The following is a 12,964-nucleotide window of genomic DNA, read 5'->3' on the forward strand; positions in this document are numbered from 1 at the left end:
GCCGGAAGCATAGTCAAAGGAGAGCGGAGGTCAGATAAATCGAAGGAGTCAGTCGAGACCTCAGTACCTGAAGCGGGTGAGGAAACAGCACCGGCAAGAGGTACAGAGGCATGAGAAGTGTCCAAAGAGTGGTCCAAAGACGAGGCGGGGTCAGAACAGGGTGCGGTATCAAGAAGGGACCCGGGGGTATCAGGTTCATGGACTGGGGCTGCCAAGGTTAGGTTACTTCATTCTTTTTGTTTTTAAGAAAAAAAAAAGAAAGAAGAAAATAAAAATAAAAAAAAAAGAATAAAAAAGGGGGGGACCGGGGAGGGATAGTTCCTAGGAGGAATGAAAGGGCCAGAAATCTCCCTCCGCGCCCAAGAGGACCTCAGCACCGCTAGTAGCGTAGATGCAGCATGGAACCCGTGCCATACCCTACCCATCATGCCAGTAAACCAGCAATCCAGGATAGCAACCTCACATCTGCCGAGCTACCTCGGTGGACAAAAGAGAGGGCGGCTGGATATCCACCACAAAGCATACCTCCTTCGGCCACCACCCCCGGAATCCGAAAGGTGGCTTCCAGAGATACACCCATTGCCCGAGAGACACCCAAAGCCACCCTCCAGGATACCGGAGAGGGATCGGGACATCCCCAGGCAATCCAGATTCCATGGCAAACTACGCCACCGCCAAGAACCTCAACGGAATGGGATGGACCCCGGTACCCTTTCCCCTACCTAGGAACTAGCGTGCCTGTGGGAAAAAATCCCAAAGGCCAAAAAGGAAGGGCAAAAGGGAGGGGTGGGGAGGAGGAGGAGGAAAGGAAAAAGGGGAGGATGGGATAGGGAAGGGGGGATTGGGGGGTAATTAGGTTTGGTCTGAGGAAGGAGACTGACAGGTCCAATTCCTCAGACCAAGAGCCTCTTCACCACAACAAAGAGCCCCCCTTGAAGAGGCTAGAATTTATGCGTACTAGTACGTCAAAAACCCTGGCGCGTAAGCCGTACTAGTACGGCCGAAACCCCGAAAGGGTTAATTCAACCACTGGATCGGAGAGTTATTAAGTCATTCAAATGTAACTACAGAAAAAAAAAGTTATGAAATAACTAGTTGTATCAATGGACTCTGATTCCAACTTGGCAGTACCAAGCTTCTGTAATAAATTTAACATTGCAGATGCTATCAGCTATGCTAGAAGTGCATGGAATGAAGTGCCCCAGTCAACACTAAATGCAGGATGGGGAAAGTTATGGCTTTCTGTAGTTAATTCTTTCACTGGTTTTCTCTTGCTTGAGAGTTCAGGAAATTGTTCAGCTGGCAAGGAGATTACCAGGTGATGGTTTTGAAGATATGAATGAAGATGTGAATGAGCTCTTAGAAGATGATCATGATGATGATGTTGATGATGAAGACAGAGGTTCAGAGGAAATGTGGGCAGAGCTTGATACACAGATACAAGGGAGCCACATAACAGAAGATGAAGAACAACCTGAAGAAAAACAGTTAACATTGCAGAAGTTAGGTGAGCAATTCCATGTTGCTGCTAAACTAGCAGACTTTTTCACTGAAGAGGACCCTGACAAATCTAGAAGCAGTGCTTTGAAATGAGATCTAGACCAGCTGATATGCTGAATGTTGAAGACAGAGTAAAACAACTGAGCTTAATCATGTTTATAAAATTGTTCACAAACAGTGTCCAGAATATCTTGCTGTCAATTTTGTGAAGGTTGGGAACCAAAGCAATCATAGTACTAGGGGGAGAGAGCACAACTTTGTAGTACCCACAGTCATTGGCCAGGCTTCAAACACCTTTTATTGTACAGCAATAAAGGAATGGAACAGACTACCCGCACATGTCAAAGCCAGTCATAGCATGAACCAGTTCAAGAAGAGTGCCAAAAGGTGTCTGATGAATGTAGCTACAGAAAGGGAGGGGAATGATTTTCTATTTTTTAGCTAACATACATGTAAATTTTACCTATTCCTAGTAATGACCCTCGTATTGTAGATAGTCTTAATGACCCTCATGTAGTAGATAGTCATTTTAGTATGATAAGATGTTATCTTCATTATAGAATAATAAGAAAATATTATAACCTTTATATTATAATAATAAGGTAAAAGGACCCCAATGGAAATAAGTCTCACTGTCTGACTTTTTTGGGTTATCCTAGGTTCTCTACACATATGCTATGTATGATAATTCTATGTAACTGTATTTGTGTATACCTGAATAAACTTACTTACTGATGATGCCTTACCATCAGCTGTATAATGTACTGCAGGGTAAAAAAGAGCCCAGAGATCTATTACAGAATTTATGCACACTCCAATACAACCATTGACTTCACTACCAGAGTCTCTACCATCCACTTCTGCCGACAACCATCAACCGTCCACCTCAGCCCAGTAGGGCCACACCATGCATATCCACTTTCTTCACAATCACCCACAAACACCATTACCCACAATTTAAGGTGAGAAATACTATTATTTCTATTGCATTTGTAATCTTAAGCAGTAATATATCATGACAATGAACTATAATTACATATTCGCTTTTATTTTTGTAAGATCTGGTGATCTAAAAAAAAAGTTGTTTGGCTTTTTTGGGGCTCCCAAGAATGTAACCCTATTTTTCCCATAAGTTCTTCAGTTCATCTAACACACTTCTACCTAACATGGCGTTTTCAGGAACGTAAGTACCGTGACTTGAGTCCTGGAGATGAGAAGTACAGTGCCTGCACTCTGAAGGAGGGGTGTTAATGTTGCAGTTTAAAAACTGTAGTGTAAAGCACCCTTCTGGCAAGACAGTGATGGAGTGAATGATGGTGAAAGTTTTTCTTTTTCGGGCCACCCTGCCTTGGTGGGAATCGGCCAGTGTGATGATAAAAAAAAAATAAAAAAAGTACCGTGTTAACCCTTTCAGGGTTTCAGCCGTACCAGTACGGCTTACGTGCCAGGGTCCTTGACGTACTTGTACTCATAAATTCTAGCACCTTCAAATCTAGTAAGAGAAAGCTGGTAGGCCTACATATGAAAGAATGGGTCTATGTGGTCAGTGTGTGCAGTATAAAAAAATCCTGCAGCACACAGTGCATAATGAGAAAAAAAAACTTTGACCGTGTTTTTGGATTAAAACAGCGACTTTGCACTATATTTTCGTATGGTATATTGTTGCATTCTAGTTTTCCTGGTCTCATTTGACAGAATGGAAGACATATTACAAAAATTGAGATGATTTTGACTGGTTTTACAATGAAAAGTACCTTGAAATTGAGCTCAAAGTAGCAGAAATGTTTGATTTTTACCAAAGTTCAAAAGTAAACAAATCATGCTAAACGTCCAATACACATCAACTGGCGAGTCTAATATTCTTTCACAAGTGCGCCGATATTATTTATACCATTTCTACACTAATGCAGTAGTCTGCATAACAGTAAATCTTCTATTTTTGAGAATAAAAATTCAAAATGGAAAGCAAAAGAATATAAGAGGGGCGTGGTGACATGACTAATAAACAGAGGAAATGTTATTTTAGTGCCAGGAATGTCTTTCTTGTTTATTCTGGACCCTATTTGGAAATTGGCATCTCTTGAAATGTGTGTGAAATTGGCAAAATTGCTAAATTCTCACCACTGTATTGGATAGTTGAAATAGGTATATGGGTGGTTTCTTGTACTCATTCTTAGAAAAAATGGAGTTCTAGTGAAATAGGTATGATTTTTGTCGACCAGTACACGGGAATTGGCCGAAAACAGGGCTCAAAGTGGGCAAAATAGCCGATACGTAAACATCGTCGAGACTGCTAACTTCGTGAGAGATAATTCCGTAAGTTTTCCATCAAATTTCATACTTTTGGTGTCATTATGATCGGGAAAAGATTCTCTTATCTTTTCATAAGAAAAAATAATTTTTTTTTTTTTGAAATTTGGGGGACCCTGAGAACAAGTCTCTGAGAGGGCCTGTGGACCCTGAAAGGGTTAAATGACAGTCTACTTTATACTATAATAATGCTTAATATATGGCACATAATTTATTGGGCAGGGCAAAACAGGTATGAGACACACTAAATTTAGTCAGTATCTGTATGATGCAATATGAACCATTCTGCCTGATTGCTGTTTTAAGCAGTTAGTTCTTGTTTTAACCTTGTAAAATGTTATATAGATTAGGGAAGTTTCACACTGGCTTATCTACTATTAATAAAATTATTCAGTTATCCATTATTCAAAATGTTACACTTTTGACAAGAAAAGGAGATTTAAATACCTTACCACCCTTTATATACAAAAAAGCGTCACAAGTACTATCACCAATCATTGCAACACTCTTTAACAAATCCATTGAATCCTCCACCTTCCCTACAGTTCTCAAAATAGCAAGGGTCACCCCAATCCATAAAGGAGGAGACCAAACAGAGTTGAATAACTATAGGCCAATATCCAATTTACACCCTCTCTCAAAAATCTTCGAAAAATTAATTCATAAACGAATCTACTCCTACCTCATCTCCCAAAACATTCTCAACCCCTGCCAATTTGGATTCAGGCCTAATAAAAATACTAATGATGCTATTATACACATGCTAGAACATATATACACTGCAATATAGAAAAAAAGTCCCACTGGGGATCTTCATTGACTTACGTAAGATAAGATAAGATAAGATTTTGTTCGGATTTTTAACCCCGGAGGGTTTGCCACCCAGGATAACCCAAGAAAGTCAGTGCGTCATCGAGGACTGTCTAACTTATTTCCATTGGGGTCCTTAATCTTGTCCCCCAGGATGCGACCCACACCAGTCGACTAACACCCAGGTACCTATTTGCTGCTAGGTGAACAGGACAACAGGTGTAAGGAAACATGTCGGAATTTCCACCCGCCGGGAATCGAACCCGGGCCCTCCGTGTGTGAAGCGGGAGCTTTAGCCACCAGACCACCGGGCTTTTGATACAGTTGACCATGACTTGCTCCACGTAAAATTGTCACACTATGGTATTAGAGGGCACTCCCTCAACTACCTCAAGTCTTACCTCAGCAACAGAAGCCAATATGTGTACGCAAATGGGGCAAGCTCTTCCGCACAACCAATTACAGTTGGTGTCCCACAGGGAATTGTCCTTGGCCCTCTTCTCTTTCTCCTATACATAAATGACCTACCAAATGCTTCGCAATTACTCAAACCCACACTTTTTGCAGATGACACTACATACGTCTTCTCTCACCCGAGCCCAGTCACGCTAGCCAATACTGTAAACACCGAATTACAGAAAATATCTACCTGGATGAGGACTAACAAACTTACACTAAACATTGACAAAACCTACTTTATTCAGTTTGGTAACAGAGCTACAGATGTACCTCTTAACATAACGATAAATGGATCACCTATCACAAAGCTAACAGAGGGAAAATTCTTAGGAATCCACCTCGATAATAGACTCAAATTTCATACACATATACAACAAATTTCTAAGAAAATTTCCAAGACTGTAGGCATACTATCGAAGATACGGTACTATGTTCCACAGTCAGCCCTCCTGGCCCTTTATCACTCTCTTATTTACCCCTATCTCACCTATGGAATTTGTGCATGGGGCTCAACAACAATTAACCATCTCAGACCACTAATTACCCAACAAAAGGCTGCAGTTAGAATGATAACAAATTCTCACTACAGGCAACACACTCCACCAATATTCAAAACACTCAACCTACTCACCATACAAAACATCCATACTTATTATTGCACCTATTACATACATAGAACACTTAACTCTGATATTAACCCTCCCCTCAAACATCTCCTTGCCAACCTCAACAGAACACATGACCATAACACAAGGCACAGATCACTCTTTGATGTTCCTCGTGTCCATCTCACGCTACGCAAAAACTCAATGCACACAAAAGGCCCTAAAATCTGGAATTCATTACCTGTAAATATAAAAGAAACACTACCTGTTTATAAATTCAAGTCTCTTCTCAAAGTTCACTTATTCACTCAAAACCAAATAAATACTGAATAACTGAACCTTATAAATTGTATATCCAAAATGTTACTCACAATTATATCACATAAATGTTAAACCTAGGACCCAATCTAACTTTGTTATTTTTTTAAATACACTACCTAACAGAATACTCCATTCTACTGAATGAACAGCAATGCATGCAACCATATGACCTGTCTTTGTAATACTCATTTGTGCTTTATAGTTATCTGTTTACAATAATGTCTTATCACTGATTTCATCATTGCTTAGTTAATCTTAAGTTAATTTTAAGCCAGCCCGCAATGCTATGCATATAAGTGGCTTTGGCATGCTGCTCTTCCTGTATTTTTTTTGTACCTCTGTATGTATGCTAAAATTTCTAAATAAATAAATAAATAAATAAATAAAATTCGATCACTACCCATGAGCAACAGCAATTTGCAAAATGTCCCTTCAAGGGATGCAGGGCTTGGACTCATCCAAGGAATTAGAGCTAACCAAACCACAATATGGGCAGAGATTGAACTCACTAGCCACAAGTTCAATCCCTGCCCATACTGTGGTTTGTTTGCAATCATGTCATTACGATGTTGTGAGTCATTTAGAGCTACCTTCCACTTGTCTAAATCGAACCTGATTACCTCCAGTGGGTTTAGTGCTTCCATGCTGATATATTCATGTGACAGGAAGACGCCAGAAACACTGATGGAAAAAGTGCAGAAGACAAACCCCAAAAAGTACCTCCACCAACTGCTGGACGAACTAGGCTGTGTGAATGTGGGCCAGCAGCAACGGCCAGGTTGACCAGGCAAGCACCAGACAAATCTGGCCTTGATTGATCTGCTTGAGTAGGAAAAAAACTTAAAACCCATCAAATGTATATCAAAGGTGTCAAAGGTAGATACTAGTGTGGTTGTGCAACACAGTACTGTATTTAACTTTTTTTAATTGTAGACAAATGCTCCTTGGCACATTTCATTAATTACAGTTTGAAATATATAATATTACGATGATTTTATGTGCAAAGGGCTTGGATTTCTACCAAGCATGCGTGAGCGTGTTAGATAGGAGCAAATGAGACAAATGGTAATTTAGGATTTGACGTACTGTTGGAGTGTAAGCAAGGTAACATTTATGAAGGGATTCATGGAAAGCAAGAGGAATAGACTTGATTCCTGGAGATAGGAAGTACAGTGCCAGCACTCTGAAGGAGAGGTGTTAATGTTGCAGTTTTATAATTGTAGTGTAAGTATGCCTCAGGCAAGACAGTGATGGTGTGAATGATGATGGAAGTTTTTCTTTTTTGGGCTGCCTTGGTGGGAAATGGCTGGTGTTAATAAAAATTAAAAATAAGATGGTTCTACAGTCGACATATTTTACTGCATAAACAGTAAAAAAGTAACATAATGAAACCCAACCTAAAATAAGTAATAACCTAATTTTATGCCACTATATATAGACGTGCATTTTTGCGTTTGGCCAAGTGTGAGATAATGACCCCATACTAAGCACATAGATTGGCCCAGATGTGCTGCTCAACCAAAATAAATGTAATATTTTCACAAACCTCCCCTAATAACAACTTTCTCAAACATAAGAAAAAAGGAAATTAATGCCAAAGTTCAATAAAATATTAGTTAACTAGCATTATTTATACTTATGGTATGTGCTAAATTCATAGAGGTCATACAACACCTGAGAAATGGGAGGCAGTCAAATTTGATCCAAGGAATGGAGGGTTATCTCCAATTCTCTGAATCTGGAACCCTTTACCAGTATCAACACACTCCTACGAAGGGTGTCAGCCTGCACTGGGTAATTTCAGCCTTGTGATGAAGAATCCAAGTGTCTATTAACATAGCTTTTAAGTTTTCCTTCAGCAGGGCTGGAATTACTTTCACAATGGGTTCAGGGATTATCACTTTGGATGGCACATCATACATAACTTAATAGAAGGTTTATATATAACGATCTTTGTTGAAATAATCTCAAGTTGTAAAAGGGCATTGGAACCCAAATCACCATTCTTGTAATTGCAAATGGTTTTTCTCACTCTAATTTTTCTTTTTTTTAATTTTTATGCTGACAAAGTTTATCCCCCTATCCCTGCCCCTCTAACATGCTTTATTTCTTGCACCAAGTAGGTCTTGTACTTTGCAGTGTATTTGAGTTTCTTCTCGAGTCTCTTGACAAGAGCACTGCGAGCCTTGATGACTGACACATAGTAGGTGAGGAGAAGGATAACCACCACTAACAATGTCACTGCTACTATCGAGTTGTCCAGAGCGAATAACACCCACCTTTCATGGGAAAAATATTAAAAATATATTACTATGAATGCTGTTCATGTAACCTAGATCAAAAACTAGTAATGCTTGGAGAACCACTATTTCCTCATCTTGGAAAAACAGTCTAAAAAGGGTGAGCAATTAAAATCAGTTAGAAGTTATTCAAACACAAAGCATGAAAATTTAAAGAAAAAAAAAATAGAATCGAACGTCTTAATGATTATAGGAGTTTCCTTGAAGCAGAAACAAATCTCACCAGTGATATTTTCATCAACTAAAGAAATCATGACAAAAATTTTAGTACAGCCTCTCCTCTCTTAGCGACCTACTCTTTTACCGACTTGGTCTTAGGAACGGAGCTCCATCGTTAAGTGAGGAGAGGCTGTACCTAGCCAAACAAGTTTTTTCCCATTTTAATGTGGGCTATTAAAACAGGCTTCATTTATTCAGTTTTTACAACTGCTTAGCTTTCACTTATAAAAATCAATGCATTTGTCATTTATTTAAATTTTTCAATAATTTTATCTTGCATAAGCCCATGTTATAAATTAATTTTACTTAATTATACTAAAAGGAGCTAATTTAAGGTGAATGGAACTCAAAAATATGGGTCTTTATCAGCCCCCTAGCATAGATAATGACCATCAATGAAGATAATTAACAGTAATATAATATTCTTGATAGTGTAAAGATGATTGAGCTTTAAGAAATATAATTCATAACAGGAGGGAAAGACTCAAATTCTCAAGTCATTTACTGATGTACAGTCAACGCTTCAGTGACAAATTCACCACATCAGGTTTAGTTTCTAGAATGCCATTTACAACATACAATATATGATACACAATATGTACTATAATCAGAACCCCAATGGAAATAAGTCACACTGACTTTTTTGGGTTATCCTAGGTACTTTACATATATGCTGCTATGTATGATAATCTATGTAACTATATTTGTGTATACCTGAATAAACTTACTTAATAAACTTAAACTAGCTAAGTTGGAAGGTGTTCAAATGTCCTATATGGAATAAACTGGTTACTATCCGAGGAGTTACAATAATATACAAGGCTTAAGTCATTAGAAATGCAGTAGCAAAACATAATTTTGCTACTGCTTTATTATATTCCTAATGAATTTTTTGTGTACTGTATGTTTATTGAATTTGGTAGGGTGTGCAAAAGAAGAAAATTAAAGGTGAATACAGGAAAGAGTAAGGTTATGAGGATAACAAAAAGATTAGGTGATGAAAGATTGAATATCAGATTGGAGGGAGAGAGTATGGAGGAGGTGAACGTATTCAGATATTTGGGAGTGGACGTGTCAGCGGATGGGTCTATGAAAGATGAGGTGAATCATAGAATTGATGAGGGAAAAAGAGTGAGTGGTGCACTTAGGAGTCTGTGGAGACAAAGAACTTTGTCCTTGGAGGCAAAGAGGGGAATGTATGAGAGTATAGTTTTACCAACGCTCTTATATGGGTGTGAAGCGTGGGTGATGAATGTTGCAGCGAGGAGAAGGCTGGAGGCAGTGGAGATGTCGTGTCTGAGGGCAATGTGTGGTGTGAATATAATGCAGAGAATTCGTAGTTTGGAAGTTAGGAGGAGGTGCGGGATTACCAAAACTGTTGTCCAGAGGGCTGAGGAAGGGTTGTTGAGGTGGTTCGGACATGTAGAGAGAATGGAGCGAAACAGAATGACTTCAAGAGTGTATCAGTCTGTAGTGGAAGGAAGGCGGGGTAGGGGTCGGCCTAGGAAGGATTGGAGGGAAGGGGTAAAGGAGGTTTTGTGTGCGAGGGGCTTGGACTTCCAGCAGGCATGCCTGAGCATGTTTGATAGGAGTGAATGGAGACAAATGGTTTTTAATACTTGACGTGCTGTTGGAGTGTGAGCAAAGTAACATTTATGAAGGGATTCAGGGAAACCGGCAGGCCGGACTTGAGTCCTGGAGATGGGAAGTACAGTGCCTGCACTCTGAAGGAGGGGTGTTAATGTTGCAGTTTAAAAACTGTAGTGTAAAGCACCCTTCTGGCAAGACAGTGATGGAGTGAATGATGGTGAAAGTTTTTCTTTTTCGGGCCACCCTGCCTTGGTGGGAATCGGCCAGTGTGATAATAAAAAAAAAAATGTTTATTGATGTTCCAGAAACTGAATCCAGATGATGGGAATTGATTTGGCACCGAAGTATTGATTATACATAAATAAATGTCTTGAGAATTATCAGTCTTATAGCAAATAAAAAATCTAAGGTATAAATGATTTTTAAAGTATTCATGATGTATCCTTACCTGATCCAAGAGTCTGAATTGTCCATATTGCAGATATAATAAGTGAGGATCTGCCATCCGTAGCCCAAGCCTCGAAATGGTGAGCAAGCCTTGGAGGGGGTGAAAATGAGCAAAGCTAGCCCATTAGGTATTATACATACAAAGAAGGTAAGTGAGAGGATGGTCATGAACATTGCGGAAGAACGTGAAGCCCTGAACAGCCTGGATGGTGGCACACACGTCCATGATACTGTAAACAGTTTGAGGCCAAAAAGTATACAGAAGCAGAAAAAACACAGAAGTGCCATGAGTGGGGCATGCAAGATACCTAACCAGCAGATGGACTGAATGGACACAATATCCAATGTATGATCTGACACATCAAACTCTAATCTGCTAACTCTTTTGCATATTGCATAATCAAAGCGACCTAGTTTGCATCTTGCTACATTTACCACAAAAGTCATGAAAACCTTAATTAGAACATCCAGAACTAGAACAGAGTACACCTGTTGACCAAGGCGAGTCTCCCAGCAAATATATTCATTGACTGTAGGATCACATACATTCGAATGTTGGGAAATTAATGTTAAATTTGTGATGACAAGAATGGCCAAAGACATTAGTCTGATAAGGACACACCGGACAAGGGTAATCAGGAGCTCGGTGCGACCTCTATAATGTTCATATGTTACTACAGATTTAAATATTAATGGATAAACAGTGTCGAGTGCTGCCACTGTCATAGTTGGTGCATACTGCCACAAAAAATGTTGAGAAACATTTTCCGTTGAGGTGTTCCCAGACTTTTGAAGCTTATCCACAAGGAAGTAAATGGCTGTCCAGCCTCCTACAATCAGGACTAAAATTACTAAGTTAATGAGAGCACGAGTGAAATAAAGTGTAGCTAGATTCTTTCGTGTGCGTTTTTTCTTCTTCCTTAGGAATTCCTCATCATCAAAAGCTGCCTTTACATCACAAATAAAAAGTGTATGCTGGATCCGAGCTGCCTCAGACTCACTCACAGTAAAATCCCAACCAGCAAAGATTATGCTGGAATACAACATGGAATATTTACTCGAGGACCCCATGAACTGGCGAAGGAATCTGGCAGTGAAGTACACAACATAAACTAGAGAAATGAGGTAAACAGCTAGGATGGTGAGAATGTAAGCTAAGCCAATCACATAGCTACTGTGGTCAACATAAGCTGGGTAGTAGCCTGCAAACAACACTGTCCACTCCAGGATGCCAGTTCCCTGGAGAAAATCTTGTATTTCTGCAACATTCTGTCTATTCTGTATCACTTTGTCTATATAGTCTGTGTAGTTTTTGTTGCATTCTTGTGCCTGAAGAGAATAAAATATTGGTGAGAGACTAAGAATAAGCAAATTCTGTGATTAAAACAGACATACTATATATATAGACAGAAATACAATAACTTAAAGCTTACAACCTTGCTCTATGAATTTTTAGCTTCCTCTTAAATGAAAACTTAAACTAAGTGTGATAAAGTATAAGTGAAACATAAGTAGATAATGAAAATAAATCTGTTACTTAGTTTTGCCATTTTTCATGAATGCTTAAAAAAAAAAATAGAATACTGTACAGCCTCTCCTCACTTAACGATGGAGTTCTGTTCTTAAAACCACGTCAGTAAATGAATTCGTCGCTAAATGAGGAGCACACTATAATGGTAGTGGGTTTGTGTCAACCATCTTTAATATTGTTTTAATGTTACATTTGCAGCATTTATAGCATTTCTGCTGGTATATTTTTAAATGTTTATACAGCATTGTACCATATATTGTAATAAACAGAATTGAGTAAATCAGCTCTAATATACATTATGTATTTAGGTATGTATACTGGTCAGAGAGCCCGTCGTAAGTCTGAGTCATCGGTAAACGAGTAAGTTGCTAAGTGAGGAGAGGCTGTATACTGTTTTTGTTTTTGTGCACCATACTTAAGTTCTGGGGTTAGCCCCATACAGAGCAGATAAGATTTCGTTCGAATTTTTAACCCCCAAGGGTTAGCCACTCTGGATAACCCAAGAAAGTCAGTGCGTCATCGAGGACTCTCTAACTTATTTCCATTGGGGTCCTCAATCTTGTCCCCCAGGATGCGACCCACATCAGTCAACTAACACCCAGGTACCTATTTGCTGCTAGGAGAGCAGGACAACAGGTGTAAGGAAACGCGTCGAAATGTTTCCACCCGCCAGGAATCGAACCCTGGCCCTCCATGTGTGAAGCAGGAGCTTTAGCCACTAGGCTTAATTCAGATTTTAGGCTTGCATGGAGGTATGTGGGACTCGTGACTTTTTCCCAAAGTTTGAAATTGCTATTATCAGTTGGGGTGGCCAATTTTGATTCATTATTGAACCTCCCATTTTTCTAGCATTAACATCCTCTCTATGGGTA

At 39.3% G+C, this 12,964-nt stretch overlaps 1 protein-coding gene across 3 annotated transcripts in view; it reads right to left on the bottom strand.

The window, feature by feature from the left end:
- Positions 1–1,393: 1,393 nt before the first annotated feature.
- Positions 1,394–12,964, bottom strand: part of LOC128689422 (transmembrane channel-like protein 7) — a 44,562-nt gene continuing 32,991 nt past the window's right edge. For 2 of the 3 annotated variants that reach the window (XM_070086310.1, XM_053777678.2), the window contains 2 exons: positions 10,563–11,890; positions 1,397–8,284 (listed from right to left, as the gene is read on the bottom strand). In XM_070086310.1, coding sequence (XP_069942411.1) covers positions 8,077–8,284; positions 10,563–11,890 — 1,536 coding nt within the window. In that variant the 3' untranslated portion in view covers positions 1,397–8,076. Of the gene's footprint in view, positions 8,285–10,562; positions 11,891–12,964 lie in introns of all 3 variants that reach the window. The other variant, XM_070086311.1, reaches the window with a different exon arrangement.

The sequence above is a fragment of the Cherax quadricarinatus genome, chromosome 18, assembly GCF_038502225.1.
Source record: "Cherax quadricarinatus isolate ZL_2023a chromosome 18, ASM3850222v1, whole genome shotgun sequence".
Lineage (NCBI taxonomy): Eukaryota > Metazoa > Arthropoda > Malacostraca > Decapoda > Parastacidae > Cherax > Cherax quadricarinatus.